The sequence below is a fragment of the Quercus lobata genome, chromosome 10, assembly GCF_001633185.2.
Source record: "Quercus lobata isolate SW786 chromosome 10, ValleyOak3.0 Primary Assembly, whole genome shotgun sequence".
Taxonomy (NCBI): Eukaryota; Viridiplantae; Streptophyta; class Magnoliopsida; order Fagales; family Fagaceae; genus Quercus; species Quercus lobata.
The window spans coordinates 53,473,285-53,487,957 of NC_044913.1; the positions used below are offsets into that span (position 1 = coordinate 53,473,285).

At 35.2% G+C, this 14,673-nt stretch overlaps 1 protein-coding gene and 1 pseudogene across 1 annotated transcript; one reads left to right on the plus strand and one right to left on the minus strand.

Moving 5' to 3' along the window:
• Positions 1–661: 661 nt before the first annotated feature.
• LOC115964958 lies at positions 662–1,519 on the minus strand. Its single transcript, XM_031084176.1, has one exon. It carries the CDS (start codon positions 1,517–1,519, stop codon positions 662–664), a length of 858 nt encoding a protein of 285 aa, XP_030940036.1.
• A 4,592-nt stretch (positions 1,520–6,111) lies between these two features.
• Positions 6,112–9,040, plus strand: LOC115963325 (annotated as a pseudogene).
• Positions 9,041–14,673: the final 5,633 nt, after the last annotated feature.

The window sequence follows — 14,673 nt, forward strand, 5'->3', positions numbered from 1 at the left end:
GGTCATCATCCTCTGGTAGGTAGACCCTGCATTTTTAAATTCGAAAGGCATTACTTTGTAGTGGTAATTCTCAGTGGGTGTAAGAAAAGCAGTTTTTTCCTGATCGTCCAAAGCTAACGGTATCTAATGATAACCCTGAAAGGCGTCCAAAAAGCTCATCCGAGGATGGCCTATAGTAGCATCCACTAATTGATCTATCTGAGGTAGGGGGACAAGCTTTATTTAAATCTATAAAGTCCACACACACTTGCCACTTCCCAGTTTTCTTCTTCACCACGACTATGTTGGCCATACACTCGGGGTAGAATACCTCCTTTATGGCCCCAACCCACTTGAGCTTGAGTACTTCCCCCTTGACGGCATCAGAATGTTCCCTAGATGAGCATCGTGGTGGTTGCTTCTTAAGGATGGTAGATGGATTGACATTTAAATGGTGGCAAATGAAATCTGGATCTACCTTAGGGGCATTATAGGCATTCCATGCAAATGCATCAATATTTTTCCTAAGAAAATCCATTAGCTATTACCTCTTCTGAGAAGGCAACCGAGCTTTGACTTGAAAGAACTTCTCCTCATCGTTGCCAATAACAACTTTCTCTAGTTGCTTTCATTGAGCCCCCTTTGCCATTTCCCCCGTAGACAACACCATCACCCTTGATTGCTATAAATCCTGCTTGGCAAATCTCGAGGGTTCGCCTCCAGCCTGATGTCTAATTGCAGCCACCAAACATTGTCTAGTCATAGACTGGCTTTTGACCAGCTCCTCGACTTGGTCCCCTGATGGGTACTTCACTTTCAAGTGAAGGGTGGAAGACACGGCTCCCAGGGCACGAAGCCAAGGTCTTGCCACAATAGTAGTATAGGGAGAGTAGGCATCTACTACGATGGAATTCACTTCCATGACTTCTGACCTTGCCTGAATAGGCAGTCTAATTTGGTCCTTCCGGAAAACAATCTTCCCATCAAACCCTATCAGAGGGGAGTCATAGTAGGTTAGATCCTCGGGCCTCAGCTTCAGTCCCCTAAATAGGTCAAGATACATGATCTCTGCACTGCTGCCCTGATCTACCAGCACCCTCTTCACATCATACTCTCCTATCCTGAGAGTAACCACCAGGACATCATCGTTTGGCTGCAAGGTTCCAACTTTGTCCTCATCGGAGAAGCTCAAATCTAGTCGGACCTCCACTCTACTCCTCTTCGAATTAGGGGGTAAGTCTTCAATAAATGGCTGAGCTATTGATAGCACCCTTGATGGCTGAGAACTAGTTCTCTCTAGAGTAACAAGAATGACTTTAACTATACCTAAAGATGGTCTTATAGAAGCGTCTCTCTGAGCCCCCAACCCTGCCTGACTACTATGCCTATTGGGCTGATATAGGAATTGCTTTAACTTCCCAATTTTAACCAACTGCTTCAAATGACTCCACAATGTCTTGCAATCTTCAGTGGTGTGCCCTCGCACTTGGTGGTACTGGTAGTAAAGACTTTGGTTGCGCTTCATAGGGTCTTCTCCCATCTTGTTCGGCCATTGAAAGTATGGCTCATTCTTAATTTTCTCTAGGATTTGGTCTACTAGCTCTCAGAACACAGTACTGACTACCTAAGTAGTGGTAGACCCAGAATGCCCCGTAAAGTCTCTCCGAGATTGGTTGTTATTGTACCTATCTGACTTGAAGTCCCTTTTATCTTGAGGGACCACTTTAGCTTTCCCCTTTCCCTATTGCTGGCCTTCCTCAACTCGCTTATACTCATCAATACGGTCTATGAGTTGACGCATGCTCCTAACCGTTTCCTAGTCAAAGACTTTCTCAGATCATGCTCAGTGAGCAAGCTGACCTTGAAAGTCCTTATAGTCACGTCATCAAAGTTCCAATCTATCTCGTTAAACATCTCCCAGTACCTGTCAGAATACGTTTTCAGAGTCTCCCCCTCTCACATGGTCATAGATTGCAGGGAATCCAAGGGCCAAGGAACCCTACTGCAAGTCACAAAACGAGCCCCAAAGGCTCTAGTAACCTTCCTTTAGACCATCGAACTATCTCATTGCCATGGGCCCCAAACTGGATGGGAACACTTTGCACATCAAGGTTTCGTTCTGGGAGTGAACGGCCATTCGCTGGTTGAAATGGCTAACGTGCTCCACATGGTCCATCTTGCCATTATACATGGTGAATGTTGGCTGAGTAAACCGCCTAGGAAGCTTTACCCCTTCAATTCTACACATACACGATGATTTAGAGATCTAGTTAAGAGCCTTGCTCATAACATCATTGCTCGCACCTTCGCAAGATGGACTTTTACTTCTCCGTTTGTAACGATGGTCCTCCCCGTACGAAAAAGACTCATTGGGAGGAGTCTTGGACCTGGGCCTATAGCTACCATCTCCATGATCATCAGAGGAGGGATCAGAATCTGAGGGAGTCCTTCTCCATTGCTCGTGGCATAGCCTCCTGTGAAGATGGTCAATCTCCAATTGCATGCTTCTGGTATTTTTCTCATGAGATATGTAACTCCCGCCTCGAGACTGGCTCCTGGTAGTATGTGTGGTGTGCACACTAATCTCGTGGTCTCTTTTTCGCTCAAGGTTGAGGAACTAGTCTTGACATTGGGAACCAATAGACTCCTCCCAGTCTTGCCCTGATCCTACCATGGTTGGACGTTGAACTCACTAAAGCTCAAGCCTTTCCCATAGACAGCACCAATTGTAAGGGTGGTGTTTTGGTTTCTGAGCCCAAGGGGTAGAAGGATCCAGGCCCAAAGAGCCTAATACAATAAATTTGTAGAGAATAGGCTTAAAAGTTAGGCTTCAATGGATCAGGCAACACGCATATTGGATCACAAATATTAAGAAAGCAAAGAAAGACAAGTTCTAAGCAAGGAAATCCATCCTCGGCGAAGTCCGAGGAGAATGATTCTCGAAAATAGTTCTTTTGGACTTGGATACAATTTCAGTTCTTGTTGCTACAGTGTGTTCTTTACAGATTTTCCGATCCCCTCTCCCTGGAGGGTCTTTTACATTATATAACTTCCTTTAGATGATCTTGACCCTCCATTTGTTGATTGTCTAGGCCACTACTTAAGTGTTTGTTCCATCAGACACATTCCCAAGCCTCTTGTGAGTAGGGGCAGTCAAGGTAGCACTGTTCAGGGGTCTTCTCCACATAAATGTAGTTAGGAGGTTTGGTGGGATGTATTAAATGTAGTGGTAGCCACCATCCCTTTAGTCATGTCAGGGCTAACTCCTCCCCGAAACTCTTTCTTTATAGTATGACCTCCTCTAATAACGTGCCACTAACATGGCCTTAGTGTTCGAGTGTGTGACCTCCTCGGCACGATAGTGGCCCCCTTGGCCATGGGTATGACCCGTGGTGTAAATACCTTATTTCAATTCCTGTGCCCCACAGTTATAATTTTTTCGAAATTTGTATTAAATCAATTAATTGATATAATTTTTTATTATGAGAGGAATCTTTTTTTGCTTAAAATTTAAAATTTTGAGGAATCTAAAGATATATATATATATATATATATATATATATATATGATGTTGCATTATATTTAATTATTTATATCATGTAAAAAATCATTTATCCCCCATATCTTTTAGATTGCTCCAAGAAATAATAGAGTGAGATTTGAATCTTGGATTTATTTAGACTCTCTACTATAAATGTCATGAGATTCCAATTAATTAAGTTTCAAGGTTCTTGAGATAGGTCTTGTTAAATAATTTTCAAAAGAACGCATACAAATATAAACTTAAATAATACTCAATAACATAGTGGATAGTGGTTCTTCAAAATGGTTCCCATGACACTAATTTAAAACTAGTCAGTCGTCCATGCAATGAATAGAAAAATTTAACTTAATATGATTAATTTACTCTCTTTTCTTTTTGTCTAAGTATGAAATTTTTTATTATGGTAGCTACAGACATTTATTATGTATTTTGTTTTTACATGAAACCATATATTTTAGCAAAGACCTTGAAAGTAATGTGACATAATATCATAAGGTCAACCAGAAGTCAATCTTCTTTGGATTTATATAGATTGTTATAGATATTAGATATTATTAAAGTTCGGCAGGTATAGACAAATTATTATTATTATAATTATTTTTGCATTGCTAATCAAACAAAATTGCTACTTTCAATAATTGTAATTTTTTAGATTAAAAGAGGTTTGATTTGGCAAGTTATCAAGACTCCAAAGGAATTTTTTTTCTAAATAACAATAAATATTAAAAAATTTAGTTAATTGTCACGTTTCAACACAATGTTGAAAACTAGCATCTCGAGTGTCTAAAACTCGAGTTCCAAGATAAAAATCGAGTTTTTAAGTCTTGATTTGTAAGTGGATTAGTCTAAAGTGGAAAAAAATTAAGCTGAAAATCGAGTTTTAAAGACTCGATTTCCATAAATTGAATAAAAATGCCGCTATAGGTCTATAAAACGTCACTATAGGGCTTAAAAATGCCACTATAGGACTCCATAAATCTGTACTTATGAAAAAAAAATTCCAGGAAAACGCCGCTATAGGGCTTTAAAACGTCACTGAAAGGCTTAAAAACACCACTATAGGTGAAATTTTTTTCGCATGAAACTCGAGTCTTAAAGACTCGAGATCTATGTTGACATTTTGTAATATGGATCTCGAGTTTCTAAAACTCGAGATGCTACTTTCCTTTATTGTTTCAAATGTTGCCTAATTAACTATATACAATTCTTTTGCATTGCTGTTTTGCACATTACCTCGACTCCAAAGCTAGAAAGTTGGACAAATTGGGAACCAAAGCAGACATGCTTGACCTTGGGAAATCGGACCACTTCCTTAATTAACTTGGGTGCGCAAATCTTGGCTGTGTCAGTGACGACTTGTTTCCCATAATATATTGTTTTGGTCCTTGCAGGAGTTAATCTGCATGAAGGCATTAAGAAACCATCAAAGCAAAAGTCGTTAAATTAATTGATCCAGTTCAACTTAATTAATAAAGACTACTATAATTTTAGCAACTTGATATTGGTAAATTGACTAAGTCAAGGATAAAATTTTATAATTAATCTCAATTTTGGTTATGGTGCCGGAAGAGTTATCTAGTTTAATTTATTGAAAAAACCACATACACTGGCCGGCTATGTATGGTGTGATTTTTCCATAAACTTAAGCCTTTAGCATATTTAGTTTAATGCTAGTGCTAAACAAATCATTCATTTATTTGTTAAATTTATTCATTAAACAAAATAATAAAGAAATATTCAAAAAGAAGATGAAATCAACTAGTGAAATAAATATTTTCATGGACTGTGTTCATTTAATGTGTTATTTTGACCTTGCTGTCTCCTTCTCTCTTTTGTTTTATATTTTATTTTTTAATGGAGAATGTTAAAGTTGCTAAAAAATTTATTATATAACTTTTATAAATTGCTATGACAATGAATGTAATTAGTGGATTTAAAAAACGTAATAAAAAATATAATAAATGAATGTCAGAATTACATTTTTTGTGATGGAAAATTTTAAAAGTTGTAGTATTTTTAGTATCACTTTTTCTTTATATAGTGTGCTTAATTGTTCAAGTATGTTTTTGCAACTCGATTAATGTACATGCGCGGCCAACCTTCAATGCTAGAGTAAATGATGAAAAGCTTATGTAATGCACTATACTGAAAAATTTGTAAATCCCTTAAGGACCGGGTTGGATAACTTGTTTAAAACATGTTATATATATAGTTTGTTTCCATAGTTTAGCCACTGTTTGCAAAATTGCACGTGTAACTTACCATTGCTTTGCTTAATATGTAACCACTCTTGGAAGAATGCAATTTCGGAATTTTGATTTCAAAATTTTCCACATTAGTCTGATGCGGCTACTTGAATAATGATTATAATTTAGGTACCAACTGTTATAAGCAGCCTCTACAAGAACAGAACAAGTGCACAAATACCTCATTCAAAGAACGGAACAATGAGAGGTACTTGTACTATTGACAAAGTCAAATTCTGACAACAAGACCAATACCGTATACGCCATCTTGAAATTACCATTAACCCGGTTTTTCATCACACAATTATCTTCTTCAGTCTTGTTCACATACAGCTTCCCAAAATGGTTGCACTTAGTTTGAAAAAGAATTTACTAACCCTTGTTCTAGTCGGAATCCTACTCGGATTTGTGCCTGGATATGTGAAGGGTCAAAATTGTGGTTGTGCAGCAAACCTATGTTGCAGCCAATTCGGCTTTTGTGGCACCGGCAATGCCTACTGTGGCCCGGGCTGCAAAGAAGGTCCTTGTACTTCTGGATCTCCTACTAAACCAAGTACAAATGGTGGTTCAATAGCTAATATCGTGACTCAAGATTTCTTTAATGGGATAATTAATCAAGCAGCTGCAAGCTGTGCAGAGAAGAACTTCTACACAAGAGCAGCTTTTCTTGATGCTCTCAATTCGTTCAATCAATTTGGAAATCTTGGTTCTACAGATGACTCCAAGCGTGAAATTGCAGCTTTCTTTGCTCGTGTTACTCATGAGACTGGACGTAAGATATTACCTATGTTGCACGGACACGGACATGGACACGGACACGACACGGGGATACGGCAATTTTTAAAAAATAAGGACACGACACGGCGGCGACACTGCGGCTAAATAATTAATTAAATTATATATTTAGACACATTTTTTAATATTTTTAGACATAAAATACATTTATGTCTAGAATTCAAATTATGTAACAACTACAAATAAGTAAATTAACACTCAAAGTAGTACAATAATACACATAAAACGTTTAGAGTACAAACCATAAAAGGATAACAAGTTCAACATCAAACTAAAAACATAAAAGGATAACAAGTTTTAAACTTTCAAGAAACAAACCATAAGGCACTAGCTTAGGCTTCTTCAATCTATGTGAAGATTCCTCAAAAGCATCTTCTAATTTCTGCATTTCATCATGATACTCATCTCCAACCTTGGCACATGCTTGTATTCCAAACTTAGGCAGTTTTAACAAGTGTGCCTTCACCCTTGAATAAGACCCCTTGAAAGTTTTTTCACAATAGTTACATTTGAAAGAAACATTTCCACCACCAACACTTGCTTTTTCTAACCTAGTAACATAGTTCCATAGAGGAGCAGCAACTGTCTCAGCTGATGATTTCTCACTTTCATTTTCAGTATTCATTTTAGTGAACACACCTACAATATTTAACTTCAATAAATAAATAAAACTATACCAGGACACACAAAAACAAATTTATAAATTATAAGTTATAACTAATATAAAAAAAAAAAAAAAGGGACAGAGGGCACCCACAGGCCACAGCAACAGTTAAAAAAAAAAAAAAAAAAAAAAACGCGTTATAAATAAGTGAGTAACAGTACACCCACCCATTCACCAAAATTAACATCTGAAAGAAAGAAAGAAAGAAAAAAACAGAGAGAGAACAGAGAAGAGAATCGGACTTGTTGTCCACGCCAAGAGAGATAGAGATCGGAAGGGACAGAGGGCATAGCATCGACGTCGGAGCTTGCCGATCTAACTTCGATGAGTGACAGAGGGAGGAACGGCAGCGACAGAGGGAGGGTGGGTTGACTGTTGAGAAGAACTTGAGAGTTGAGATGTGTGGTTTCAACTTTCAATTTTCAGACTCTAAACATGCTTTATTGTTTTAGGGTTATCACAGAATCAATAGTATTGGTAAGTCCACTTGTCAAGATTTGTGATTTTTTTTACTACTGTTGTGTCGGACGCATCGGAACTGTGTCAGCGCCGTGTCGGAGCTGCATCGGCACCGTGTCGGAGCCGTGTCGGAGAAACGAAAAAAAAAAAAGGGACACCGCCAAACACCGGAATCTAGCGCGTTGTCCTCGTTCTAGTGTCCGACATGTGTCGGACACCGACACGACGCCAAAAATGGCGTGTCCGTGCAACCTAGGATATTACTCCATCCTAACATATATTAATTAATTTACTACATATCATACTCATGTTGAAATGCAATAAGAGATGCATGCACAAAACACTCATAATATCCAATTTAGTTGATGTCATATTTTAAGTAATTAATTTCTGTCTCTAATAATAATAATAATAATAATAATATTCCATTAGTTATGTTTTTATAATTAATATCGTTATAAATTAGATAATAATTATTTTGCATTTAGGTTATTTTTGAATTGCATAATATATAGTATAAACCAAAATGCTTGTAGATCAGTGGTATTGTATGGTTTCTTTTTTAAGAATAATTATGGATCAAATCATCATTCTCTATATGTTGTAATAACTTAATTAAAAAAAATATAATATATAGCACACGATGAATATGTCGTCATATAGATCACTATTGATTATTTCTGCTTTATCAAGTTATACTTTTAAAGGTTAACTTATTTTTACTTTTTAGATCTAATTTTTACAAAGTGATAACTAAAAATTTAAGGGGTACGTCTATCTTCTACTGTTTATATTTTTTTAACTAAGCAACTTTTCCCTATAGTCAGACATATATGATCATAAACATACAGGTTTGTGCGTTCTAATAAGTGATTTGATAATTCATAGTTTAAAGAACAAGTTTACATGAAAGGTGAAGCACAATTAATACGGTTATCTTTGGGCAGATTTTTGCTACATAGAAGAGGTTAACGGTGCATCACAGGACTACTGTGACAAGACCCACAGACAGTATCCATGCAACCCTAACAAAAAATACTTTGGCCGTGGACCACTACAGGTAACATGGAACTACAATTACGGTGCCGCTGGACCTAGCATTAAAATCGACTTATTAAACTCTCCTGAGACTGTTGCTACAGATGTGGCTGTTTCTTTTAAGACTGCCTTGTGGTTTTGGAAGACCAATGTTCGTCCAGTCGTAAGCCAAGGTTTTGGTGCAACCATTCGAGCCAACAATGGTGACATTGAATGCAATGGTGGAAACCCTAGTACTGTCCAAGCTCGCGTCCAGTACTACATTCAATATTGTAACCAACTGGGGTTGCTTCAGGCGATAATCTCTCTTGCTAGGAGCACCATTTGTTTACTTGTCTGTACCAATGCTTGTTTTGATTTGATGTTTGGAGTGGAAGGAAATAAATGATGCCAACTAGCTAGCCTTGTTGGTAAAATTGGGATCAAGTTTCACTTGCACCCTACTGCTTAGGAGAGAACTCTCTCATTTTATGGCCCATATAGTTTCAATGGGCACTTTAATAATAAAGAAAATAAAGAATGCCGTATATATATTTGCTTCCTTTACAACTCGGTGTGTCTGTTTGTTTTTCAATAATTTTAGAAACACCCCTTCTGTCATTATTGTATTTTTGCGAGTCATTGTTAATACTTAGATTTTTTGTTGAAATACATTTTCAAGACGACCATTTATCTTTTACGACAAACCCCGGACAACTCCATCATAAAAATAGGTCATCTAATACTTTATTAGAGACACATTAATATTCTTAGATATAGAATGATTAAAATATAAACTATGAACATAATCCTCATAAAAATTTTTCCATCAAAGTATAAGCAATAATCCATAATTTTTTAAAACTAATAAGCACATAATGCAATAAACATTTGAAAATTAAAAGGTCTATTATCATTCACCAAGCTTGAAAATATAATTTGTGGAAGATCAATCATCATCTGCATTAATGTCCTCCATTTGAGAGTTACTTTCATTTTCAAGATCATCTTTTATGTCATTGTTCACATTGTAATCTCCTCCTCCAACATTGGCCTAAAATATTCGAGATAAAATGAATAAATATAAAAAATATTGCTATGCAAATTATATAAAGAGTGCATAACAACAAAGAACCAACTAAAAAAATGTATTCATTTAACAACATCAACAACAATCACCATGTTAAATAATAATAATAATAGTCATTAACATCAAATACTACTATGCAAACACAAAAAAATGCATCAATAATAAATCCTTACACTGCCAAGAGACTTATAGTTCTCTTTTGAAGGAGAACTTCAAAGAATACATTCAACTCTATATGTAACCTAGTAGAGACGAAACTAGGACTTAGAGTTAGGGAGGTAAAAGTATAAACAATATATATATATATATTTTTTTGAAACTCCAAGTAAGCATTCATTTAGAAGAGAAATGCTATGTCCACAATATTTTCACTATATTTTCACAACAAATCGTAAATGGTAGGTTATTATTGATTGTTATGAGTGAGTAAAAAAGTAATTTAAGTTGTAGATTCAAATTAGAATCAATAACAATTTACCATATGTGATTTGTTGTGAAAATATTGTGAAAATGTTATGGACGTAGCACTTCTCAATTTAGAAAGTTAAGGTTTTTTTTTTTTGGGTGTCTTGTGTGTTGTCAAACATGTATGGGTGTTCACTTAGACTACTTAGAATTGGCTTAGGAATTTTTTATTTTATTTTATTTTTTGTTTGTGTCTTGCGTGAGTTTGTTTTGGGGTGTTGTTTGGGCTTAAGTTTGTTATTGGTAAATGTTTTTGTTAAGCTTTTTAAATTTATTTCAAATTTTAGATCAAAATTTTTTTTTATAACTCTTAAAGAGATCAATAATATTGTTGAGAGGACAAAGCGCAAATTTATTGAAACAAATTGCTAAAATTAATACACACATATATACTAAAAAAAATTTGAAAAAATTTAGGGGGGGCCACTGCCCCCAAGTCCAACTATAGTTCCGTCACTGTAACCTAGTGGGCAAAAAGAAATAGACAAATAATTGAAACAGAAGAGAAAATGTAATTATGGTAGCGGGGGAGCATTTGTGTAATTTAGCAAGTAACATGTGGTATGGATGAATATGATATGGAAAAACGAGTAAAAAGGAAAGACAAAGTGTAGGCAGCATGTTCATGTATGAATCTGCATTTCTTTCGTATGAACTGTGAAGTTCGAGAGAAAGAGAGAGAGAGAGAGAGAGAGAGAGTGAAGGTCACAGACGGGAAAGTTGGAAACAGATCCTCCCAATGATAATTGACAATAATTTCTCTGCGTTTCCATTCAAGTGTCCACTTCCCTTATTTTTATATTCAAACAAATATAAAGATTATTACATTAATGATTGAATGAAAGATAAATGAAATGAAATGAATATGATTCGCGTTGGTGAGATTCATGGACCATGTTTACTCGTTAGGAGTAGGGTGGGTGTATACATATATGTAACGTGTTGTTGTGTTGGGTCAACCCAGTTTTTCATTTGTTTGGAGTTGGAGTTGCACTGATTAGTCGGTTTTGGTCAGCATGTTTAAGATTTAGGGCCAAACCCCATAAATTTTCACATTTAATTTTCTTTTTGGCCCATAAGGTTTGTCTAAAATTAGATTTAGGTAGAGATAGAGGCATAGACATGGCAGAAGAAGGTCCAACTTTGGAGTACACTCCAACGTGGGTAGTTGCTGTTGTTATCGTCGTCATTCTCTCGCGGTCGAACGTGTCCTTCACTACACTGGCAACGTATGTCATCATCTCAATCTCACGCTATTCTTTTTTGCAACCATCATTTCAATTTCCTTAGTCTAAGACTACTTTGGTAAACTGATCATCATTATTCATATAATGACTCTCAAGAAAAAGAACCAGATGCTCTCTTTCAGGCCTTACAGAAGATCAAAGAAAGTCACCACTCTCAACTCTCTCTTTCTCTCTATTACATTTATATATACATACATATAGAGTAGGATAATTTAACCTAGTGGCCATGTACTAATTAATTAAAGTCAGTACCAAAATTTCTCTAAGACACGCCATTACATCGCTATAGTGCTATTACATAAAGGGTTTTATAAAACAAATCCTGCCAATTTGTCTACTACCTCATATATGGAAAATTAAGAAAAATATTCTAAATTGTATATTGTGGTGGACTCGAGTAACAGTAGTAGGCAATTTAAGAGAAGTTGTGAAATTATTGTGAATTTTTGTTATAATCCTATTGTAATTCATCACTTAATTTAAAAGAAATCTTCCAAAGGTTTGAACGTACAAGCAAAATCACCATACAAGAACTATAGACTAAATCAAGTAAAAATAAAAATGAGTCTTGGATATTCTGATGGTTCAAATTGCTATATTCGCTATTTAAAAAGAAAATGAGTCTTGGATATACTGATGGTCCAAAGGCCTACAAAAGGGCGAACCAATGACCAAATAGTGGATGCTATGATTAATGGACGGTTACATTGGTGGCCTAAGGAATATTAGTAGAGGATGATATTGTAATGAAGAACGTGAGCGAGTTGACAAATTTTGCATAAATTATATTCAAGAAAGAATGATTGATGGGTTTATCTTAGTGACTTGGGATCTTCAAATAGGAAAACAGACCTAAAGATTGGAATCTACAAAAGAAAAGAAAAAATGAAGTGGAAAATTTTTATGTTTGTGTAAAAATCTAAAATAGTGACTGAATGTTGATGGATAATGGCCGATGATGGGTCAAAGGTGGTCAACAACTTAGTCGAGCGATAGTTGATAGTGGCAGCTTGAAAGCCAGCAAAGACTATAGAAAAGTGATTCTAACAATGTGTTAAAACGTAAAATTAAATGCCAAAATATTGTTTGATTTGTCCCAAAAATTTGCATGAATTTTTTTTTTTTTGCTTTATACTTTAAAAAAAAAAAATTGTTTTTTTATTACTAAACTAATAATAGTAGTCATGACTTCATCTTTGAACCGATAACCAGCATATTCAGAACCATATCTTATTTTGTATAAGTCTTCTTGGATTAGGGTTTTTGATTCTTTCTTTATTTGTATTTTATGACTTACGTCGTTAACAAGTAATTTTCAATGTCAAGACTCAAGGGGAACAAAATACAAGGTCTTGCCGCCGCGCGGCGTGAGTTACGACTAGATTAAATGAATGCATGTAGCCAATATGTACAAGTTCAGTTACGACTATATTAAATGAATGCATGTAACCAATATGCACAAGTTCTTTACATACAGAAATTTAGGCGTTGATACAGGTTTCTTACATCATACCCTATTGTCCTAATTGAAAAAGTTAAACTTGCTATTGCCCAATAGTTTGAGGGGTTTATATATATATATAGCAAGACTTTATGGAATGAAAATAAAAAATAAAAATCTATTACATGAATAGTCTTAGCCATGTAGCAACCAACTAGCCAAAACATTGCTCTTCTAATAAAACTTGGATATAAAACTCATAACTTCTTCAACCTACTAGTTCTCAATTTAAGAAATCTTGGCCATATATGACTTTGGCTAAAAACATGGAAACAACCGTTGAATATGAAGCTAATACATAAGATATTTAAAAGCTTAGAGCATATCTTGCAAGCTAGCAAGGGTCTCCCTCAACCTTAATTTACCTTCAGTGCTTTGGATGGCTAGGGATGTTAGCTTGAAAAAACCCCTGTTACATGACTTTGTAACAGTGTTTCTCAACTTTGGATACTATACAGCAATAGCAAGGCCTCATGAATAGACATGACAAAACAGGTCAAAATTTTCTGACCCGACCCGACCCGACCCGAAAAATACCTGTCCCAAACTTGATATTTTTGACCTGAAGCAAAATGGGTTGGCCCATGACCCAACCCATTTCTACGGGTCAACCCAACCCGACCCGTGACCCGACCCAACCCCGAACCATTTTTTAAACTTTTTTTTTTGGGTAAAAAATAAAAAATAAAAAATAAAATTAAGACATTATTGGTTTAATTATTTATTGTGAGTTTTAAGGAAACAATTAAGACATTTACATAACTGTATGCAAATTAATTGAAAGATGAATGATCGAGTATTCTGTAATAAGTAAAGATTTTTAGATATCAAATAACAAATTACATGCCAAGATAATCTGGTTACAGTACAGTTAAAAACATAGATTTAAAATTGAAGACATGTGTGAGAAACATTCACAAGTGTGAAAATAGTGAAGCCAAAGTATCAAATTAACATAAATTATGAATGCTTAGACCTATTTTTTAACAATTTATGTCAAAAATAAATGGCTTTTCAAAATAAATTATGATATTTCCTAGAGTGTGTGTTGCTTAACAATGATATGATATTCATAAAAGAGAGCATGTATAAATAAGTAAACAATCAAACTTTAATATATATCTTAAATTGAAATAGAGTTCCAACCACAATTGACAATAGATTATAAAATTACCTTTCAAGATTGTAAATTTCTTATATGTTTTTATTCTTTGTCAAATGAATTATCTAATAAGTCATTTGTAATTTTGTTTTATATTTTGGGATGTTGATATTGTATAGAAATAAAACTTGTGTATTTGTTTTACTTATCTTTGTGTTATTTTGTTTTAGATAGCAATGTTAGGGTTTGTATAACTTTAAAATTATTGAATAAGTATTAATTAGCGCAATTCATTCTTAATATAAGTGGTGAATTCAAAATAATGCATTTTACATCAAGTAATTTGTTGCATGACTTTCTAAATGGCAAATACATGTTTTTATTTTTTATAAAAAATTCATGTGAAAAATACGGGTCAGCCTGATCCAACCCGACCCGCAACCTGATTAACCCAAATCCCCTTTTAACTCACTTAAAATGACCTGTTTTGACCCACAACCCGTTTGACCCGCAACCCAATTGACCCGGCCCGACCGTTTTGCCATGTCTACTCATGAACCCATG